At 39.2% G+C, this 24,731-nt stretch overlaps 1 protein-coding gene across 2 annotated transcripts in view; it reads left to right on the forward strand.

The window, feature by feature from the left end:
* The window catches only part of C2CD2L (C2CD2 like), a 1,057,749-nt gene that overhangs the window by 867,908 nt on the left and 165,110 nt on the right, over window positions 1-24,731 (forward strand). The window contains exon 11 of one of the 2 annotated variants that reach the window (XM_044080867.1): window positions 6,037-6,132. In XM_044080867.1, coding sequence (XP_043936802.1) covers window positions 6,037-6,132 — 96 coding nt within the window. The remainder of the gene's footprint in view (window positions 1-6,036; window positions 6,133-24,731) is intronic. The other variant, XM_044080868.1, reaches the window with a different exon arrangement.

Consider the following 24,731-nt stretch of genomic DNA (forward strand, 5'->3'; position numbering starts at 1 on the left):
ATTCTAAACCTTGAATTAACTTCTGTTCCAGCTTTCTCCTTTTCCACTTTACTAAAAAAAAAAAAAAAAATTCTAAGCTTGTTTCCCTCCTTTCCTGTAACTAGTCTAGTCCAGATAAAAATGTCCTGTATCTAGGACTGTTTGTAAGCTCCTGAGCCCCCAAGGTTTTTTGTGCTGGAGGGAAGCCTTCTATCTTATCAGTGGGAGTGGTAACCACTAGGTAACCTATCTACCACATAAAGAGTGGTTTCTGGCCCAGAAATTGTAGTTATTGGCCGTGTGGGCAGTTTTTCCATCTCTCTCTCACTTAAAAGCCCGCATTTGCACTTGTCCCCCCCCCCCCTTTCCAGTAACTATAGTCCAGATACAGATTTGCTGTATCCAGGACTATTTGTAAGCTCCTGAGCACCCCCTCCCGAAGCCTTTCTGTGTTGGAGGGAAGCCTTCTAGCTTATCAGTGGGAGTGGTAAGCACTAGGTGGCCTATCTACCACAAGAGGAGTGGTTTCTGGCCCAGATTTGTGGTTTATTGACCTTTTGGGCAGTTTCTTCCACCTCTTTCAACTTTCTGGCTTAAAACTCCGTGTTTGCGCTTGTTTCCCTCCTTTCCTGTAACTAGTCTAGTCCAGATACAGATTTGATATGTCCAATACTGTAGCTTCTGAGCCCCCCCCCCAAGCCTTTCTCTGTTGGAGGGAAGCCTTCTAGCTTATCAGTGGGAGTGGTAAGCACTAGGTAGCCTATCTACCACAAGAGGAGTAGTTCCTGGCCCAGAAATTGTAGTTTATTGGCCGTTTGGGCAGTTTTTCCATCTCTCTCAACTTTTAAAAGCCCGAGTTTGCTCTTGTTTCCCGCCTTTCCTGTAACTAGTCGAGTCCAGATACAGACTTGCTGTATCCAGGACTGTTTGCAAGCTTCTGAGTGGTGCCAGAGCCTGCTCTTCAATTTTTCCCTTAGATCTACAAGTTTTCTACTCTCCTGCACGTATACTAGCTTATTAGTCTAGCACTTTACCAGATTTCTTGTAGCAATTATTGTAGCACACAAGTGCTACCAGCACTAAATGTTCTACAAGGAAAGAGATCTAGTACTTATTATCAATGCCCACCCTGCCAGGCATGTCTAAAGGTCGGTTCCCTGTACTTTCTTCTATTAACCTCGTGAACTTGGGCATCCTAAGGCAATGTAGCAACTGCCTCATGTACACCGACAATCCTCTCCTCTCACCTTCCAACACTCAGACTTGCGAGAGATGCACTTGTATATCCAAATTGGATGCCACTCACTCTCCAGCCAAGACCGGAATAGCTGGTCAAGAGGAGAAGGTCAACACTTGCATCACATCACATGGAACACATAGCCATCCGGAACACACCAGCACTGTCTTCACATAAAAACACAAACCACACACCCACCTTCGCAGAGGCACTCAGTAAAAATCTACCCAAACAGCAGAGCCATCCAAGGCAGAAACACATTCGACTACCACAACACAACACTAATCACGAGACACATAACTCTCCTAAACAGTGTGCCACTTAACCAAAGCCCCTAAGGCAAAACAGCATCCCCAACACAATAGTCATAGGTGACTCGATAGTGAGGCACACTGATGTCCCATTCACTAATTTGAATAAGGAGAAAGTAACAAATAGCAGCCTGTCAGGTGCCAGGTACCGACACATAACGCATGCACTCAGGTCACTCAACAACAGGTACAAATATGACTCTGTCATTGTACATGTGGGTGTGAATGACCTGAGACGTACCTCCCTGGACTACATGAAAAAAGACATGGAGGAGCTCTTGGATTATGTAGCCCAGGCAGGTATGACCCTAGCCCTGAGCAACATCCTACCATCACCCAGAATAATGCCATAGTACAAGCAGAAAATGATTGATTTCAACAACTGGCTAAGTTTCTGGTTTCATTCTAAGGGGATCCAGTATCTGTCTGCCTGGGATGACATGATTGACAGACCTCGATGCTTTGCCAGAGATGGCCTGCATCTGTCACCCCTGGGCTGCCATATACTGACCAAGGCTCTTGCCAGCCCTATAATGCCTTTTTAGGCGGTGTTCCAATGACCAAATTACCACCATAACAGCTACAAACAAATGCAATATGAGGGTCATGTTGCTTAATGCTAGAAGTCTAAATCTCAAAATGCACTCACTCGCGGTACTCCTTAAAATAGAGAACATCGACATTTGTGCTGTAACAGAGACCTGGTTCAAGGCAGCAGAAAGCACTCCTACACTACTAGGCTATAACTCATTCCACCCCTTTCAGCCCCAGAACTTAGACCGAAGCTCCAAAGGTGGTGGTGTCTCCATATTCATAAAGGATGCGTACACCTCCAGACTGGTAGCCCAACATAACACATCAGAGATACTTCAGGTGCAGCTAACATTGGGTAAGACAGCAATTCAGGTCGTAGCCTGCTATAGGTCCCCAACTATGTCCCAAGATTCACACTCCACGTTCCTAAGCACCCTGGAGAATGTTAGGGTCCAACCTAATACTCTCTTGCTAGGCAACTTCAATTACCCCTCCATTAACTGGGTAAACTAATCATGTACCGATACACTTGCCCAACATTTCCTGGAGTTCATTAATTCCAATGCCCTGGACCAGCTCATTCTTATCCCTACTAGAGGTAGCAATAGCCTTGACCTGGTCATTACTAACATGGGCAACCATTGCTCTACACCAGTAGTCAGCTCCTCCCTGGTTAGATCCAACCACTAACTAATTACCTTGGAAATCCACATCCATCCCACCCCCCCCCCCCCAGCAAAGGTAACCAACATGAAAAACTTCTCCAAAGCTAACTTTGGGATCCTAAAAACAGAGGTGGCTAACTTCACAGCAAGCATGCAAATGGAGAATAGTTGCGTGACTGCAGAATCATACACCAATGCACTGTACGAACACATACACAAATGCATGAATCTCACCATACCTGACAGAACCAAGACACTTGCCTCCAAAAAAAGGAAACCAATCTGGTAGTCCCCTGCCATAAACAAACTCTACAACAGAAGGAGGAAACTGATGCAGAATAAGGTGAAGTCCCAAGACTGGAAAAACTCCCTTATCTGCCTCAACAAAAAGTTGAGATCCCTCAAGTTTTCTAAAGCTAGGTATGAAAACAGAATTGCAGCAGATAGTAAAGACAACCACAAGGCCTTCTATAGTTATGTAAAGAATCTCCACTGTAATACGCAGATTTGCTCTGGGCTACTGCACAATGGTACCTCCTATATCGAGCCAACAGATATTGCCAGTATATTGGCCGACAGATTCAGTACGCCCCCAAAGGACTAATCACAATACCAGTAGATTGCCAGGCACTCAGTATTACTGCTGCACAGGTTAAAACAGCACTGTCCAAAGCCAAGAATACAGCTTCTATGGGACCTGACAATATCCCTAGTTGTGTTCTACATGAACTACAGAGTGAACTGGCACCTCACCTGTGTGCTCTGTTCAATCACAGCCTCACCTCAGGCTTTGTCCCTGCTGAATGGTGCACTGCTACAGTTATCCCTCTCCACAAAGGAGGAGCGACTACAAAACCTGGGAACTATCACCCCATTAGCCTGACGATTCTGATATGCAAAGCTATGGAACTCATCATCATGGACCTAATAAACAAGAATATAGGGAATCTCCAAACTCTGGATCCCACACTTTGTTTTTTTGAAGGGTAGATCATGCCTGCTCAACTTGGTCGACTTCTTTAAGTCAGTCGCCAGAGCTGTGGCTTAAGGCAAGGCGGTTCATACAGCCTACCTTGATCTGGCCAAGGCTTTTGATACCATTCCCCACTCAGGAATCACAGAAAAACTCACTATGCTTGGCATCAAGCCCTATATCACTAGGTGGGTTGTAAACTGGCTCACAGCTAGAACCCACACTGCGAAAGTAGCTGACTCCAAGTCAGACTGCCGATTAATCACGAGTGGAGTCCCACAGGGTTCGGTCCTGGGTCCTCTCCTGTTTGGTATCTACTTCTCTGAAGTCCAGGCCAACATGAAGGGAATCTAGCTGACAAAGTTCGCAGACAATTGCAAGTTGGTTGCTATTATTAACTCCCCAAGTGATGTTGACATCCTACAGAATGGCCTCACTGTGACCAACAACTGGTGTCAGAACCATGGCCTTAAGCTCAATGCCAAAAAATGTGTCATCATCCCCTTTGGGAAAAACCCAGTTCACATGAATTACCACATTGATGGTAGTCCACTGATCACAGAAGACGTTACAAGAGATCTGGGAACACAGGTTGACAGCAACCTCTCTTTTGATCACCACATTGCCACTGTGGTCAGAAAATCCTTCTATGTGGCACATCTCATTACTAAGGGTTTTGCATCCAGGAAGAAAGAGGTCAATGTCTCCCTCTACTCTTCCCTCATTAGGCCAATCATCGAGTACAATGCCCCATTTGGCATGTACCTCACTAGACACCTGCAACAACTGGAGAGGCTGCAAAAGTACATCACAAAGAGGATCCTAGGCCTTAAACACTTGTCCTATATGGACAGACTCAAAAAACTCCAACTATTCTCTGTCTCATATCGCCTACTTAGAGGTGATCTCTGCTTGATTACAAAGCCATGTCTGACCCAGCTCTGTTAGAAATGCTACATCTAAAGAAATCTCAATCCCTCCGCAGCACACGCTCCAGAGACCTCAACCTCATTACTACAATTAATGGAACAAGCTGGAGGGACAGGTTCATAACCCAGAGACTGCCCATGCTATGGAACAGACTTCCCATACATGTCAAGCAGAGCACTTCACTGACCCCCTTCAAGAGAAATCTTGATTAGTGGATGGGAGACAGAAAATTCACCCTGGGGATAACACCAGTGGCTCTACTCGACAGAGGCACTGGGAACTAAGGTCGGGTGGCACTATGCCAGGGTAATCCTATGGCTAGGCTTATAAAGGCCCCAGGGCCATTAGCCTAGTACACACCTATGAACCTATCCTAACTATATATATAAAATTCTGGGTATTTCATTTTGAGGTCCCTCTGTGTTTGGCGGTTGGGCTGGGTACTGTCCTAGACTGGCATGTGATGTGCCACCAGTGTAACCTGCTATAGGGCACACAAGCTCTTAAGTACAGAGGCTTGAGAAAATTTGTTAACTGTACATGCAGAAATAACAGAAGAGGGGGTTAATAACTAATTAATGCTGAAAATTCCTTCAGAGAGCAATGTGATATGATAAATGAATATTTGTTAGTCACACACCAGTCCAGGAACTAGGGGAAATTCTCACATGTAATAGCTGAAATAAGAGTAGAAGAAGAAAACCCATCAAGTAATCAGTGCTGAAAAGCCCTTCATAGGTCAGCTGATATTTTAAATACATATGTGTTACTTTGTTTCTACACAGTTATGTGTTTATTAACCAGGCATGATTGACATTCAAATGTCTTTATGTTAAGGGGGTAGTTAATGACCATTGGATTAGTTACTTGACCTGCACAGTGTTGTACACATGGAGATTGTGGGACTCAAACAGCCATAAGCTTGATTTTTTCTGGGTTTTTTTTTTTTTTTTACATTTCATTACCTTTATTTAATAAGGTGTATTATCAGCTTGATTTTGCTTTGGTCACTGCAGCAATATTAGCATTGCCTGGCCTACTTGCATCATCTCATGATCATAAATATCAAAATTTTGAATTATGCTCAAATTGGGGTGTGTGTTGAAAGCAAAGTTCTAATCCTGCATTCACATGTAGGGTCAGATTTCCCAAAAGTTCCTTGTAGGGTACTTTGTCACTACACCTCTTTTCTTAGTGTAATCAACTTTGAGGTCATTACATGTCAGGTAAAGGAGAATTTCCTCAGTACTTATCTCATTAAGAAGATGCATTTTCTTGGTAATGGTTGCACAAATGTTCTGCACACTCACAGTATACTACCTGTCTCAGAATACTGTACTGTTAGAATGTACTGTAGTTGCTGAATTAGTATTTGTTTCTGATTCAAGTTTAATTTTCAATATTTAGATTCTCCTTCCCGATCTCCATCAAAGGTGGAAGTAACTGAAAAGAAGCTTGTGGTCCTTGCTGACAGCAATTCTACTGGAGTCACCCCTACAGGTAGTAGTAAGTGGCCAAAGGTAACCCCCCCCTAAGTTTTATAACTGCTTTGAACAAACTTTGAAGACACTTTAGTACCTGGTTTGCCTTGTAGAAACTATATCATCTGTAAAGCACTTATCTCATTATAGTCAGCTGCTTCATTTGCTTTAATTCAACTACTGTATTTACATTACATAGGTTGCCTTGATGACCATTTTTGACTCCTAAGCATTCTGAGAAGTAATAATGCACAGAATTAAATAACAAGAAAATTAAAATTTTTAGTACGCCAAACAGAGACAAACTAGTGAAAACCAGGCAAGTGGATCTCCGAAGTAACACACCAGGCAAAAAGTCCTTAACGCAATTTATTGAAAAAATATATAAGTACACACAGCGTTTTCGCTACTCAAAGAAGGTAGCTTCTTCAGAGTGAATGGGAAACTGAAAAGTGAAATTGTTTAAAAACAGTAGGGAATGATCACGTCACTTCCTAACCACACTAAGAAGTCTTAAAGTGGTATTAACATCCTAACAAACAGTTTAAAAATAAATAAAGTATACTATTAAGTAAAAAATTATTAATAAATACATTAAAAAGAAAGGAATATAAATATATAAAAAATAACAGGCCAAAATATATTGTCTGATGTCAGCAAGTGGTAAAATAGACAGAAGCTAAACACGCTAAAGTATTAAATGCAATAATTACTCAGAAATAAAAAGGGAATGTATATGAATGTTTATGAATGCTGCCAATAAAGCATAAAAAGAACCAGCATTCTTATTGAATAAATACTAAAAACAATTTGTCTAAAAGCAAGTGCAAGACAAATAAATAACTGCTCTGTAACACATGTATATAACAGAACAGGTAAAAGCAGGTTACCTAAAGTATGACTTATATTTTAAATGGGCAGAAATGTTACAACTATCATTCAGTCCTGGTGGATTAAATGCGTCGAGTTTAAGCTGCCATAGCAATTCACAATTTTCTAGGAAGATAGATGTGGGTCCTCCTCTAATAGAATCACCAGTATGGTCAATGCCCATAAATAAGAAAGAGTGACCAGGACAACTAGCAACGTGTTTTGCCAGAGCGTTCTCACAGTTCAATTTTCTGATAGCATAAGTATGCTGATAGATACGATCTTTAAACCTTCTGTCTGTTTTGCCAACATAATATGCAGTGCAGCAAGAACAGAAGGCTAAATAAACGATCGATTTAGTATTACAAGTAATCTTATGGGAAATACTAAATTTCCTATCTCTTACAGAGTACTGCCACTCTTGATGTAATGGCAGTAGGAACAAAAGCCACATGCATAACATCCCTTATTCCAATTCTGAATATCAAGGCCTGTGTGCTTCTGCAAAAGCTCCTTAAGGTTAGGACCCCTTTTGTATACAATTCGGGGTTTAGTGCCTAATTTCTCAACCAAAGATGGAGTGCTTGAAATAAAAAAACAATTTTTGTTGATCATTTCTTGAATCGAACTAGAGCTGATATTAAATGTAGTAATAAAACTACATGGGTATTGCAGAGGGCAATCGTCTACAACAGAAATGTCTGTGGGTTGCAAAGATGTTAAAAGTTGAACTTCAGAATTAGACGTGGGAGCAACGTCAGGATTACTTGTCCAAGTGAGAATAGGATTGAAAAGGCCACTCGATTTCTTACTGATCACCTCATGGGTCAGATCATCAATTAGTTGGGAGGGGTATCCCCGGTTCAAGAATAAATTCTTAAGAAAATTGCATTCCTCCAAAAAGTCGGAATGGTCAGTGTTCATGCGAGCAGCCCTCACTAACTGGCCCTTGACTATAGCTCTCTTGACTTTGAATGGATGTGCACTAGAAAAGTGCAAGAAAGAGTTTACATAAGTTTTCTTCCTGAAAATGGTAGATTTTAAACGGTTGGAAAATGGGTCCCTAGTCAATCTGACATCCAGGTAGTCGATGGCATCCGTGGCAAAATTATGGGTGAAACTGAGAAAAGTAGTAGTCTGGTTGAGGAAATCAAGGAATTCCAACGCTCGATCTGAATTGCCCTTAAACAGGATGAACATATCGTCCAAAAATCGAGTGTAAAAGACAAGCTCATTTCGCCAAACGCTGTTGCTAAAGATGAAATGTTTCTCCCAATAGGCCATAAATAAGTTGGCTATTGAAGCGCCACATGGGGAACCCATCGCAACACCTTGTTTTTGAATATACAGGTCCTTTTCAAAAAGGAAAAAGTTAGAAGATAGCACTATATCAAGAAGTTCCGTGATATTCATGATGTCATTTTTAGAGGCTCCTAAATCAGTCAGTAGTAGGTCAAGCCATTCCAATGCCTCCTGGTGCGGTATGGAGGTATAGAGATCCACAACATCAATTGTTAAAAAATTGATGCTGTCATCCATACTAATCTCATTCAGTTTGGCCAAAAAAGACCAGGAGTCCTTGCATATACTTGGAATACATTCTAAATAAGGAGAAAGCAGTGAATCAATAAATTTAGAGGCAGGGTAGGACTGAGAGGCTCTCCCATCAACCAAAGCACGCATAGGTGGATCATTGAGACTTTTATGTACTTTGGGGATGCCAAACATTACTGGCACCCTAGGTTGCAAAATGTCTATATAGTCGAAGGTGTCCTTATCAATTCTTCCTTGGATGAATAAGTCTCTAAAATACCCCCTAATCCTTTTTGAAGTGGTGTTCAACTGGTTTCGGGTAGTAGATTCATAAGCTGGAGAGTTTAGGACCTTTTGCATCCTCTCAACATAGTCAGTATGTTCAAGTATGGCTAACCCACCCCCTTTGTCAGGTTTAATAATTCTGACAGATGTGGCACGTATATTATTAAGGGCAGCAAGTTGTTCCTTCGTGATATTAAAATGGCTGCTCTTAACTGTGAATGTGTTACCTATATGTCTGATATCTAATTCACAGGCATACTCAAACATTTTCAAGGCTACATGAAGTGGTGGATTGAAAACACTGGAGAGCTTTAACCTGTCAGTTACAGGCTGTGAGGAGTCATGGAACAAGAGCTTAAGATTTAGTTTTCTAACATAACATTTTAAATCTAAAAGGACTCTGGCCACATCACATTGCCTACTTGGAACAAAAGTATTACCCAAAGATAATAGTTCAACTAATTCAGATTCCAATGTAAGAGCAGTAAAATTGTATATAACAAAATCGCCCTTTACATTAGTGACAATGGTGGGAGTGGTTGAGTCAAAACTAACAAGTTTTGTTGACTCAACCACTCCCACCATTGTCACTAATGTAAAGGGCGATTTTGTTATATACAATTTTACTGCTCTTACATTGGAATCTGAATTAGTTGAACTATTATCTTTGGGTAATACTTTTGTTCCAAGTAGGCAATGTGATTTGGCCAGAGTCCTTTTAGATTTAAAATGTTATGTTAGAAAACTAAATCTTAAGCTCTTGTTCCATGACTCCTCACAGCCTGTAACTGACAGGTTAAAGCTCTCCAGTGTTTTCAATCCACCACTTCATGTAGCCTTGAAAATGTTTGAGTATGCCTGTGAATTAGATATCAGACATATAGGTAACACATTCACAGTTAAGAGCAGCCATTTTAATATCACGAAGGAACAACTTGCTGCCCTTAATAATATACGCACATCTGTCAGAATTATTAAACCTGACAAAGGGGGTGGGTTAGCCATACTTGAACATACTGACTATGTTGAGAGGATGCAAAAGGTCCTAAACTCTCCAGCTTATGAATCTACTACCCGAAACCAGTTGAACACCACTTCAAAAAGGATTAGGGGGTATTTTAGAGACTTATTCATCCAAGGGAGAATTGATAAGGACACCTTCGACTATATAGACATTTTGCAACCTAGGGTGCCAGTAATGTTTGGCATCCCCAAAGTACATAAAAGTCTCAATGATCCACCTATGCGTGCTTTGGTTGATGGGAGAGCCTTTCAGTCCTACCCTGCCTCTAAATTTATTGATTCACTGCTTTCTCCTTATTTAGAATGTATTCCAAGTATATGCAAGGACTCCTGGTCTTTTTTGGCCAAACTGAATGAGATTAGTATGGATGACAGCATCAATTTTTTAACAATTGATGTTGTGGATCTCTATACCTCCATACCGCACCAGGAGGCATTGGAATGGCTTGACCTACTACTGACTGATTTAGGAGCCTCTAAAAATGACATCATGAATATCACGGAACTTCTTGATATAGTGCTATCTTCTAACTTTTTCCTTTTTGAAAAGGACCTGTATATTCAAAAACAAGGTGTTGCGATGGGTTCCCCATGTGGCTCAATAGCCAACTTATTTATGGCCTATTGGGAGAAACATTTCATCTTTAGCAACAGCTTGGCTTAAATGAGCTTGTCTTTACACTGATTTTGACGATATGTTCATCCTGTTTAAGGGCAATTCAGATCGAGCGTTGGAATTCCTTGATTTCCTCAACCAGACTACTACTTTTCTCAGTTTCACCCATAATTTTGCCACGGATGCCATCGACTACCTGGATGTCAGATTGACTAGGGACCCATTTTCCAACCGTTTAAAATCTACCATTTTCAGGAAGAAAACTTATGTAAACTCTTTCTTGCACTTTTCTAGTGCACATCCATTCAAAGTCAAGCGAGCTATAGTCAAGGGCCAGTTAGTGAGGGCTGCTCGCATGAACACTGACCATTCGACTTTTTGGAGGAATGCAATTTTCTTAAGAATTTATTCTTGAACCGGGGATACCCCTCCCAACTAATTGATGATCTGACCCATGAGGTGATCAGTAAGAAATCGAGTGGCCTTTTCAATCCTATTCTCACTTGGACAAGTAATCCTGACGTTGCTCCCACGTCTAATTCTGAAGTTCAACTTTTAACATCTTTGCAACCCACAGACATTTCTGTTGTAGACGATTGCCCTCTGCAATACCCATGTAGTTTTATTACTACATTTAATATCAGCTCTAGTTCGATTCAAGAAATGATCAACAAAAATTGTTTTTTTATTTCAAGCACTCCATCTTTGGTTGAGAAATTAGGCACTAAACCCCGAATTGTATACAAAAGGGGTCCTAACCTTAAGGAGCTTTTGCAGAAGCACACAGGCCTTGATATTCAGAATTGGAATAAGGGATGTTATGCATGTGGCTTTTGTTCCTACTGCCATTACATCAAGAGTGGCAGTACTTTCTCTGTAAGAGATAGGAAATTTAGTATTTCCCATAAGATTACTTGTAATACTAAATCGATCGTTTATTTAGCCTTCTGTTCTTGCTGCACTGCATATTATGTTGGCAAAACAGACAGAAGGTTTAAAGATCGTATCTATCAGCATACTTATGCTATCAGAAAATTGAACTGTGAGAACGCTCTGGCAAAACACGTTGCTAGTTGTCCTGGTCACTCTTTCTTATTTATGGGCATTGACCATATTGGTGATTCTATTAGAGGAGGACCTACATCTATCTTCCTAGAAAATTGTGAATTGCTATGGCAGCTTAAACTCGATGCATTTAATCCACCAGGACTGAATGATAGTTGTAACATTTCTGCCCATTTAAAATATAAGTCATACTTTAGGTAACCTGCTTTTACCTGTTCTGTTATATACATGTGTTACAGAGCAGTTATTTATTTGTCTTGCACTTGCTTTTAGACAAATTGTTTTTAGTATTTATTCAATAAGAATGCTGGTTCTTTTTATGCTTTATTGGCAGCATTCATAAACATTCATATACATTCCCTTTTTATTTCTGAGTAATTATTGCATTTAATACTTTAGCGTGTTTAGCTTCTGTCTATTTTACCACTTGCTGACATCAGACAATATATTTTGGCCTGTTATTTTTTATATATTTATATTCCTCTCTTTTTAATGTATTTATTAATAATTTTTTACTTAATAGTATACTTTATTTATTTTTAAACTGTTTGTTAGGATGTTAATACCACTTTAAGACTTCTTAGTGTGGTTAGGAAGTGACGTGATCATTCCCTACTGTTTTTAAACAATTTCACTTTTCAGTTTCCCATTCACTCTGAAGAAGCTACCTTCTTTGAGTAGCGAAAACGCTGTGTGTACTTATATATTTTTTCAATAAATTGCGTTAAGGACTTTTTGCCTGGTGTGTTACTTCGGAGATCCACTTGCTTGGTTTTCACAAGAAAATAAAAATAACACAGTTTATAACAAATTAAGACTAATACATGTACTAAACTAAGTATACTGTAGTAAAGTAATAAAAATAATATCAAGTTAACATTCTAATTCAGAAGCTCATTTGGCTCGACAGCAGAGAGGGATGAGGCCATACCTCTCAGCTGTACTGAATTTCTTGGTATTTACCAGTTTTGAGGGCAAAATAATGGGGTGCCACGAATTCCTGAGTGGCTCCTTCAATTCCCAAATTTTTTTTTTGGTAGTACAACTTTAAATGTATTGGTGATGTCACCAGTGTGCAGGGGGCATACTTGTTACATCAGCTTCGTGAGGAAGCTGCACACTGTCTGTATGTATTGGACAAGTTGGGCAGCTGAAACTTCATCAGTGGAAAGAGACTTATCTCGGAGTTGGACTGACTGGAAGCAGATGTAATCAGTTTATTAACAGGTGACTGAATAGCAGATGTTGCTTTGTGTTCAGAACTGAGAAAAGCAAATGCAAATTGCGGTAGGAGCATGTGAAGAAAGTGGGAAAGAAATCTGGATTGCTTTATGATTCATTATTGAAGTGAATATGAAGGCGAGAACAAGGTGAATGGCAGCAAATGAAGTAACAAATGTACTAAATATTGGGGTGGGAGGATATTATGGGATAGGGTAAATATGAAAATAGATGCAAATGCATTGAGGTGTTACCTGAAAGCAATCTTCAGAGTAAGAGAAAAATGCAGAGAAATATAGCAAAGTTAAAAGATCTAGTCATGGAACTGCTGGAAACACTAATTGCACAAAGTCTCTTAGAAGATAGGTGGAGGTAAAACCCGAACCTTACATTTAGACATGGAAAGAAAAGTCAGTGAGACTGTCTCGGACCAATCCAGAGACTCTGACATATCTTTTGGATTAGTACCAGCTGCAACCAGCAGAGCGGAGCTGTGTGTGACTATGTCCATTGTCATGAAAGTTCTAGCCATCCACTCAGCCCATCCCCGTGTCTGCAGCAGGTCAGGATGAGAAAATTTGTAACCTAGAGCAGGTAAGTAAAAACTAAAAAAAAAAAATGTTTTTAAAAATTAAAAGAACAAACTTCAGAAGTGTGCAGGCTGCAGCAGATTGCAGAATCATTTGTTTCCAATTCCCTTGCTGTACTGGGCCAGTATGTTCATAATAGAAAGTGCAGCAAGGGAATTCAAAACAAAGGATTCTGCAGTTTGCTGCAGCCTGCACAGTAACAGTTGTACATGAGAACATAGTTGCACAAAATTGTTTTCCTTAAAAAAATGGCTTTCTGCAAAATTAAATTGCATGAAAATTTGCATTTGTTTCAGTTGCTGATGTACTGGTGCTGCCTAAAATATTATCTGTAGTGACTTAAATGAGGAATGGTAAAGTACAGAACACGCAGGGTATTGTAGGCTGAGATTTGAAACCTGGCAGAAAAAATATTCAAAGATGATGAAGATTAGCATGGGAAATAAGAGCAATCCAAAATGTGGAGTCTCGCAAGCATAGTGAATGTAGAGTCCAGCAGTGTGCAGAAGTGCACATGCTGAGTATTTGGATGTAAAGATGCCAGGTGTGCACGTTCAATAATGTCTAACTTAGAATTAATGCATTATTCTTTAATTGGAGAAAGAAGATTGTGTGACTCTGCTTGTTGTTCATAGGTTCTTAGGTGTATACTAGGCTCAGGGCTGGCCTTTGGTCAACCGGTGCCCTAGGCAAAAGGTCCCTACAGAGCCTCCCAACACCACTGGGTGCCCCCATCCTGGTATACCTACACTATCTAGATTACTGAAAAAGCACCCCCTACTAGAGTGCACCCTAGGCGGCCACCTAGTTGGCCTATGCCTAAGGTCGAATATGGCTAGGCTAATGGCCCTGGAGCCTTTACAAGCCTAGCCCATAGCATTACCCTGGCTTCATGCCACCCGTCTTTAGTTGCCAGTGCCTCTGTTGAGTAGAGCCACTGGAGTGATCCCCGGGGTGAATTTTCTATTTCCTATCCACTCATCAAGATTTCAATTGAAGAGATCCAGTGAGGTGCTCTGTTTGACATGTATGGGAAGTCTATTCCATAGCATGGGCAGTCTCTGGGTTATGAACCTGTCCCTCCAGCATGTTCTGTTGATGTTGGTAATGAGGTTGAGGTCCCTGGAGCGTGTGGTGCGGAGAGATTGGGATTTCTTTAGATGTAGCACTTCTAACAGAGCTGGGTCAGACATGGCTTTGTAAGTCAAGCAGAGATCTCCTCTAAGTAGGCGATATGAGACAGAGAATAGTTGGTGTTTTTTGAGTCATTCCATATAGGACAAGTGTTTAAGGCCTAGAATCCTCTTTATGAGGTACTTTTACGGCCTCTCCACTCCAGTTGTTGCAGGTGTCTAGTGAAGTACATGCCAAATGGGGCATTGTACTCGATGAGTGGCCTAATGAGGGAAGAGTAGAGGGAAACAATGACCTCTTTCTTCCTGGATGCAAAACCCTTAGTAATGAAATGTGCCACATAGAAGGACTTTCTGACCACAGTGGCAATATGGTGGTCAAAAGAGAGGTTGCTGTCAACCTGTGTTCCCAGATCTCTTATAACGCCTTCTGTGTTCAGTGGACTACCATTGATGTGGTAATTCATGGGAACTAGGTTTTTCCCAGAGGGGATGATGACACATTTTTTGGCATTGAGCTTAAGGCCATGGTTCTGACACCAGTCTTTGGTTTCATTGAGGCCTTTCTGTAGGATGTCAGCATCACTTGGGAAGTTAATAATAGCTCCCAACTTGCAATCTGCGATGATTGTGTGTTGTTTCTGTAGTTGAATCTTTTGTGAGTGTGGCTTTGCCCACATAATTAGGCATATATTTTTTTCTTCAAATGCTGTTAATCTACTGCACTTCTGAGATGATTACTTTGTATGTGTATATGTACACTCTGCATGTCCAAGTGTGTATATGTAATGCTTATCTATGTAGTATATCTATACTATACATGTGTACATAATGTGCATATTGTAGCATAGTGTGGTGGATTTAACCACAAAGTATCCAGGTGAACGTAAGTGTAGTCACTAGTGCTGCATTTTGCCTATAGTGCATAAATAGAACTTTTTGCAAATAAGAAATGCACCGTTTTAAGCATGTAAGGTAAATATAGTTTTATTGAGTAAGAACAGAGAGGAGCTTTTTGTTTTAACAAGCAACAATGAGTTGGGAGGGTGGCCTAATGGTTAAGGTGTTTGCCTTACAAACACAAGGTGCAGGGTTTGAGTTTCACGAGGGATAATTGGCTAAACTTAAAATAGCTCACAAGGGCAATTAGCCTAGTACTAATCTATGAACCTGTGAACCTATGAACACAATGCACAAAAAGATTTAATTAAGAATTTTATTTTAAAATCTGAGAGAATCTTTACTGTATGAGGTAATACAGGCTTGCTTAACAAAACATGGACTACATGTGTGTATGTCTGTCTCTCTCTAAATAATATATACATTTTTAATCATTTGTTTAAAATTTTGTAACTTTGTTAAAACAGACTCCTAAATTTTAAATTATATGGGTCTAAGTTTGCTAAATCAAATTTCAAAGAGTTTGTGGGTGTAGTTGTTTTTGCCCCCCCACACACACACACAGATGGGGCTGAGTTATGGTGACTGACTTGCACAGAGTTGTGATAACTGCTCAGTTAGCCATCAAGCATATGTAAATCTGACTTAAACAAAGGACCATTTCATTGAAAGCACACTTCTCATGACTGTGTTACTTGGAACATTCTGTAATCAGTAAGGAGTGCAATGTTTCAAGATGTTAAGTAGTGCAGTGTGTCCTTATTCTTTCATGGCTTAATTTTCAGAGTTTTCAGAGTTGCAGTTTCAGCAAAATGGTCCTTGTTGAAGGACAACTACTTGTACTATATCAGATATTGGCTTGATGACATCAGAGTAGCATTTAAAATAGTTTGCCTCAGATTAATTAATTTTTTAAGTTATTCTTTAATGGCGACTCTAACATGAATCTAGTGTTGTGCTGGCACTAAACTTTGCTGCTGGTGCTGGACTTTAAACAAATTAAGGCTGTGAGTGAGATGGGGTATGAATAGTGCTTATTTAGAATGAAATGCTACATTGATAATGATGTTAATATTAATAAAACACTATTGTTTTGGTTATATTTGTTGCTTAATACTTTGTTCTTCGGCTTGCATTTAAATGTTAGTATCCCACAATCCCACTGGAGTAGGTTGGGTTACATAATTATGTATGTAAATTTTGTGTTAATCAGTGTACAGATTTTTGGCCAGTTGTACCTATTTTTCATGAGCATTTGTCCAGATTTTTGATGATTCCAAGCTGAGAGGTATGGTTGAAGCTCTGACTGGGACCCTTCACCCAGATGACCTGGGATTGACTAGTGAGCTAGTATCCAAAAGAGCTGATGAGGGAGGATTAGTGTGAGTGTCCAGCTTTGGGTTGCCTGTCGGGGGGGCAACTTGGCTCACTGCTGCAGTGACACTCATTATAGGCTGGATACTTTGGGTATGCCAGCAGCGTTTTGACCATAGTATCAGTTGCATACACAGCAATGCATGCTGTAGCCACAATTGAGCAGGCATGGTAGTGTGCATGTCTGGGAGTTTGTTATTGTGGGCTGAAGCTGTCAGCTGCTACAAGAGATTGGGGGTTGATGTATTTTATTTATTGATTGATTGATTTTGTTTCCAAGGAAAGTCTGACTGTGCACAAGTCTCACTTTCAGCAGAGGCTTGGGGAGAAAATGCTCCATTTCACAGAATGAGTAGTTATGCAAGAGTTACATGATTAACATACATACAGACATAAATAGAATAGCAATGATATGACAGTTATTCAAAAATAGTACATTTATATACATAAAGTACTAAATGTATATACGTAGAATAGTAAATGATCTTACGTAGAATTCAAATGTTGTGACAGTTAATAAAAACATGACAGCTAATGAAGACTGCAGTAAAATATTAGCTAGTATCAAGCTTATAAGAGTCTAAATACTTTCAAATGGAATCAATTGAAAATAGATACTGAGTAGGATATAGTGAAGTATTTATAGAATGAGAATGGTTACAAATCATGAAGGAGTATTGAGGAGGTCCAGGTAAAAGGAAGACAGAGATAGTAGTGCAGAGGTAGATGATAGATAGTTAAAGAGATTGTGAAGAAATAACTGTATTATGGCCAGTTACATAAAAGAGTGCTGTGACAGTAAGGGTTTGGAGATTACCCAGGAAAATCACACTTGCAGAGCTGGAAACTGAGTAGGTAGAATGTCAGCTGAGTTTTAAATGATTTTAGGGAGTGTTCTTGTATTGCTAGTGGGATGACGTTCCAGGATTTAGTGAGGTGTTGGGAGAGTAGTGATTTGTCAGCAGAATTGTTGAGTTTGGATACATGTAATAGGTGTTTGTACAATGAAGGTAGATGTGTTTATATATATATATATATATATATATATATATATATATATATATATATATATATATATATGTTTGAGGTTGGAAATGGATGGACATTTGTTAGGTTTATACACAATGTTATGGATTTGTGGATGTAGTAAGTAGTTTGGATAATGTGGGAATTCCAGCCACTATAATTCCCTTAAGGCGGCACATTAGTTAGTTCTTTTTGGAAAGTTGGCAGCAAATCATGCTATTTTGTAAGTAACTTTGTCCAAGTCTGTTTAGCAAGGTCACTTGGATTTGGTACGGATGGGAGCAGAATACATTAGAGTAGGCAAGATGATAGAAGAGGCAATGTGTTTTCTTATAATGCCTGAGAGGAATGGTTTGGCTGACTAGAGAGAGAAAGAGAGAGAGAGTGTAGTTTTTGGTGTAATTTATTCACTATAGTTTTGATGTGTGTCAGATTTTAGGTTCTCATCTACACAGATGCCTAGCTGTTTGGTATGTGTGACAAGTCTGATTTTTGTTTTGTTGGATGACGTAACTGAGAAAGGGGGGTTGTTGATTATAAGCTGTTTGGGATTAAGTAGGATTAGTTTGGATTTACTTGGGTTAAGGAATAGGTGGGCAGATGTCAGACAAGTTTTTATAGAGGAGGACTCTGGTAAGTTCTTTTAGTTTGTTGATATTTTTTGTGATGCAGATAACTGTGGTATCATCTACATACTGTACTAGAGGTGCAGTTTTCCAGGCTTTATGTAGGTCATTGATGAAGACATTAAAGAAAATAGGTCCCAAGATTGATCTTGGGACCACCAACCAAATAGACTTTTGAGATCTAATTCCCAAAATCTAATTGAACTGCATAAACCTGCCCATCCACCAGGCAAACATCTAATGTCCTTCTCTCTAGCACAGCAGTGGAATTCACTCCCACCTCTCATACGCACCACCAGCAGCCTCTCTTCATTCAAAACCTGACTTCACATACGCATAACTTCACTATGGGAATGCTCTTGCTCACACCCCACATAATTTCACTACACTATAGCTACTCTCTATAAGCTATAATTCACAATAGCCTCCCATTGCTTTGTATCCCTAATAAACTCTAGGAATTAGCATAACTCCTAGAATAGTACAATTCATTAGCCTAGAAGTTAACTGCATGAATTAGCATAACTGTTTCTGTTATTGCATTGTGCTAATATTTTAAACTGTTAAAAACTTTGACTGTAAATATTACTCTTATTGCATTGTACTAATATGTGCACTCTACTAATATGTGTTTTTCTCTTTGTTCAGTTTTGCTTCATTTGTGCACATTACATTTCTGTAATAACTTAGTCTTATGTTAAGTCAGTAATTTGTAATTTTCTGGAGCTTTTCTCCCCAGGACTCCATTGAAAATGGGCTCTTCGTGGCCCAGTGGAGTATCCTGGCAAACAAACTATAAATACAATTAATTAATTAATTAATTAATTAATTAATTAATTAATTAATTAATAATCAATTAATTAAATATATAAATCTTTGTGGTATATCAACTAGGATTGGGAGGAGGATAAGATGTATTTCTGCCACTTGATAGTTTGAGTTCTATTTTGGTTTTGAGGTATCTACAAAACCATGATGTAGCAGTGGTGTTGAGTCCTAGGTTGTGAAGTTTGTGTAGAAAATTAGAGTGAAAGACTGTGTCAAAGGCCTTGGCTAAATCAGGAAGAGACTCTAGGTTTCTGTCATTCCTATTAGTGTTTACTGTACTGGTGAAATAAAGTGGTAGAGGTACTGTGGTGGGTATGGAAGCCATACTGAGATGAAGAGAGAAGGTTATTTTGTGTGAGGTAATGTAAGAGTTGTAACTGGATGCATTGTTTGAGTATTTTTGATAGAGGAGGAAACGGTGGAAATGGGCCTGTAATTGGAGAGTTTAGTCGAATGGCCTCCTTTGTGGAGGGGAAGAATGTACCTTTTTTTTCCATAGGGTAGTGACATATGCTTTACTGATGGAGCAGTTTATTAGAATTGAGATGGGGTAGCCCATTGCTTCTGCAGCCATCTTAACGCATCCCCTCCACTACAGCTGTTTTGAGTGTGTACCTTTAACTCCCAGAGGGTGTGGCTTGAGCCTTTAAAAAATTAAGTTATCACCTTGCAGTTCAAACAAATATTCATATCTCTGGAACCGTAAGTGTTACTAGAAAATTGTAAATGCAAACTATTCATGATAAAGTATTTTTGTATTAGTAGCATTCATTCAGCTTGATTCTTTAAACTGGATTTATAAGCCAAAATAAAGGCAGTGAATATTAATTTTGTAATGTTGTATAAGCAGCTTATGATATCTCAGTAACTTTTCAAGCAAGATGCATACTGCCAGCAGGATTTTCTTCATGCATCTGTGAGCTTTCATATGAGGCTATGCAGTTCTGGCTGTGTTATCTGAATGTTGAGATATTTAGAGAAATATGAAAATTATTACAATACAAAAGTCTTATCTGGATGAAAGCGCTTGCTGTTTAATGTTCTTTGGTCATTAAACTCTTTGTTTGGTTATTTTTCCAATGTTTTATTTTTACTTTATCAGCTTCCGGTATTGGTGTTTTTGGAGTGTACAATTCAAGTAAAGATTGTACAAATAATATTCAATATCTCTTTAGCTGCATTAGACAGAGGTCAAATATCAATACAGCTGTGTTTGCCATTATGTATGCTTTAAGATTAAATTTTCTGATACTTTGTATGTAGCATTGTTTTGGAATTATTAATGCAAATATGAACAAGCAATATTTGATGCTTAGAAGCGTCCATTGGACTTAACAGCAGAAATGCCTGGAGGCTCATTCAGCTGTGTTCGCTAGGTAGGTTGTCAGGGGCTAAGGTGGTGGGTTTCAACTTATGTAATAGTTTTTTTATGTACGTATTGGGACTGGTTAGAAGGAGAGGTTATGAAGGGGAATGGTAGGTGGTGCTGTTGTCTGTTAGTTTGTATTAGTGGAATTTTGAAGTAGTGATGAGACTGATGGAATGAAAGTCGAAAGAATCAGCACAGCTGGTAGAGTTGTTGATTGTGTTAAGTGTAGGAGATGGTTGAATGCTGTGACCACGATTGAGCAGCTGGTTTAGAAGACCAGAATGTTAGTCTCATAAGGTGTTATGTATTTCAAGATGACCAAGGGGAAGGTTTGGCCTTAGCTATCTTTTTTCTGAGTTGAGCAAATTCATTTAGGTCATTCAAGAAAGTAGAACTAAAAAGAACAACTGCATCATCTAGTGGAATATATTTTAGCACATTCCAGTTATATAGTTTTGGAATGGAGGCAGAGGAATCTTTGCTGAAATGTATGAGGTCACATGCAATGCTGAAATGTGGCAGCTTTTGAATATTAGTGTTTTTTTTATTATTACATAGGTAGGGAGATGATTAATTAAGGTATCTAGAAGGGTACCTGATGTAAAGATTTTATGAAGCATAGAGGTAAGAATACAGTCAATTAATGTTCCTTTGGTGTGTTTTATTATAATGATTCGAAGTGGTGATTAGCTGAGAGAGATCAAAGAGATGCATTGATTGATTAGGCGAGATGGACGAGAGAGACACACAGTCGATATTAAAATTGCCCAGTATGTATTATTCTTAAATGATGTTGGATGAGACTCAACTAAGTCTTCTGCAATAAGAGAGATTATTACTAGTTGGCAAATAAGCATTTATGATGGATAATGTCTTGTTTTGGTTGAGTTTGATGGTAGATATGAGAATTTCTGCCTTACCAAATTTTGGAGGACTTAGTGGTGAGGGGGTAAGCTGCAGAAAATTTTTGTATAGTATTGCATCTCCACCGGCCCTTTTATTTTGTCTGTCTCTTCTTAGTATATTATAGTTTGAGGGAAGAATTTTATTTTTTTTTTCTTTTTTCAGCCTGGTTAGGCATGGAACTGTGTGGTATTTGGTTGTAGATTATTCTAATGATTGTGTGTGTAATGTTAAGGGAAGAACAAGTATTGTTATATTGTATTGGAGGGGTCTGGTTTGTGAGGGTTGTAGAATTAAAAGCTTGTGGGGATGGAGCTGGTCCAGGGTTTGGATGGATGTTGCCAGTGAGTTTTAGTTTGGGGGAGATGTGCTGATTGCAGGATAAACATTTAATTTTAATTTTTAATTTTAGCTAATGAATTATGGGGTTGAGTTAATGTAGGTTGCATTTGAACATGTCTGTGATATTGAGAGAGTATAAGGTGGATGTTATCTTGGGTGAATTAAGGGTTGAGTATACAGCATCATGTTAGATAGTACAACAATGATGATGGTGATGGGTTGTGTGGAAGTGTGAAGTTAAAGATGTTAAGTGGGTGAGTAGCAGGAGAAGTGAAAGAGTCAGCATAGAGACTGGTATCGTGATGGTCAGTTGGATAATATTTGACAAGTTTAGGGATAAAGGAGGGGTGGAAAAGAGGGATGATGTGTTATATTGGGAAACAGTATGGTGTTGATTGATGTGATGGTAAGATGACAGGGAATATGTTATGATATACAGGACAGAAGGGAGAGCTGTATAGCGGAGGGAGCATTGAATGCAATATGGGAGGGACTGGAGATAGTTAATGTGTGCAGGCGTTATAGACTGCGATTGGTTGAGCTTTAAGGTGGGTAGTGATAGGAGGGTTTAAAGTTAGAGTACGTGGGGGTGGGTATGAATAGGGGGGGAGGGTTGGGGAGCTGAATGAGCCCGAGTGGAGTGAGGGCAAACAGAATGGATTCTGCTTGCTCAGAATGTTATGGGACACAAAACAATGAATCCATGATCTGGGCCATAAAAAGCTAAGTGTATGTAACTGTTAATGTTTTTACTTTACTGTATAAAGCAAATTATATAAAGCAGGTATAAAGGTTAATTTGTTAGCAAACAATATAATGAAACTGCTTAAATCCAAACACGGACAGTGAAAGATTCTGGATGCAAATACATTTTGTTATAAAGTATCGATACTGGAATCTCACAACATATAGAGAGATTCAACTGTATGCCCAGTCAACTGGCCATAAATCATAACAAGAGTCAGAGATGAGCAAGGAAGTGCTGTCCCTGCTTATTTTTTTGACTGTGAGAATGAGAATATTACAAGTACATGTATTTACTATAATTCCCTGTTGGAGTAAAGATTCCGTCACTGGTTTGATTCCCTGTTCTGTTTCAGGTATTAAAGGATACTGTGTTATCCAATGAATTGACTTTGTAGGATCTAAATGTATTTTCACAAGTATAGCTGATTTTAACAGACCTACCTCGTTAGAATGTTTTGCCCACAAGATATCAGGAACCTGCTGTAAGAGTTGATCATCTGCTTCTGAACATGATTCTCCTGTCTTTTCTTCAGAAACCTGAGTACCTTAATAACTTCTTCAGATCCAGCTGGAACATCTAAATAAACATCTGCAGTGCAAAAGATAGTACATCCTAAAATGCAAAGCAGATCCCTACCCATTAAATTTGCTGGTGATGAAGTGCTAAATAAAACTGCATGTTTATTTTCAATTGGTCCTAAAGAAATCAGAAAAGATTTAGATATAGGAAAAATATTAGGAGTGCTGGTAACATCTACAGCTCATACATTTTCAGAATATACTGAAATTTTGTCCTGGCCACTTATTTTCAACACACATCAAGTCACACCAGTGTTAATCAGAAACTGAACATATTTTTGTCCTACTTTTAACTTAACAAAAGGTCCTTCTTGATCTGCTTGCATTAACACTCTTTTATATGTACCCTATCCTTCCCTTCCAAGTGTTGTCAGTACATTCCACCTCACATTTTTGCCATTCTGGGGGTAGGCGTGGCAGAGAAACATTGGAAGGATTTTGATTTTGCCACTGCTACATTTGTTGTTGTTTCATATTTGGGTAGTCTCCTTTCCAGTGTCTCATTTATCCACAGTCGTGACAAGCCCCCTCCCAGCTTGATTTTGCTGAACATTTGTTGCTATTCCTTTACCCTGTCTACCTTGCCTACTTCTGCCCCTGCCTGTACCCCTTATTTCAAAGCTGTCTGTTTGTAATTGCATGAGTGTATCTTCTGCATCTCGGCTGTTCTTATATACTTGGTCCATGTAGTGCCCTGCAGATTTTATTAACTTCTCTATCCCTGCAGATTTTATTAACTTCTCTATTTCCTCTTCCTGCCAAGTGACCTGCTTTTGTTTTACTAATGTCTGCACATTAGGTTAAAGACCATGTCCAAAAGTGGAATTAAAAGCTTCTTTAGCAGTTACCATTGGATATGCAGTACCAGAATGTACTGTAAACACTTCCGTAAGTTTGCTAAAGTAATCAGCTGGTGTTTCTCCCTTGCTTTGCTTACATGCAGTAAGTTTATCCCAGTTTGGTTTGACAGGACAAACTGTCAGAATTTCTTGTAAACGCTTTTTTCTAACTTCTGTTAATGCTGTTTTCCATTCAGTAGTTGAATAATTCAGATCCTGTGCCGGAGCCAATCCAGCTTTGTCTTCTAATTAATTTGTCGTATATATCAGGTGGGACTACGGCTTGCTTTTAACAACTGCCTTAAATCTGCCAGAGTAGGTTCATATATGAATGATAGTGTTTAATTCATCTTTAAATTTTTGTGGATCCCGTCTAATTTTAGCAAAAGTTTTAACTATAGAATGCAAGTCAGTAAGTGTCCATGGTCTATAAACTAATGCCATGGTACCATCTGGAGTTTGTACTTCTCTGAGGGGTTATAAAGAATCATCTATCTGTTCATCCAGTCTGTCAGCCTGTCTTGTTCTTTATTGAGTAAAATGTACCATTGTACATGAGTATTCCACCTCACTGTGGTCTGACTGAGAGGACAAAGTCGTGGGATAGACGGTGCTAGAAGGTTCCGGTTGAGCTGAAGCTGATGTTAAGTGTGAAGGTGCAGAAGGCGTAACATGTATAGATAAGTTTATAAGCGTGATAGCTTGACCTATATCTTGTTTGGATGAGTGGGGAGCCTGGTCATTTCTTTGAT

The sequence above is a fragment of the Protopterus annectens genome, chromosome 8.part0, assembly GCF_019279795.1.
Source record: "Protopterus annectens isolate FY-2018-M chromosome 8.part0, PAN1.0, whole genome shotgun sequence".
Lineage (NCBI taxonomy): Eukaryota > Metazoa > Chordata > Ceratodontiformes > Protopteridae > Protopterus > Protopterus annectens.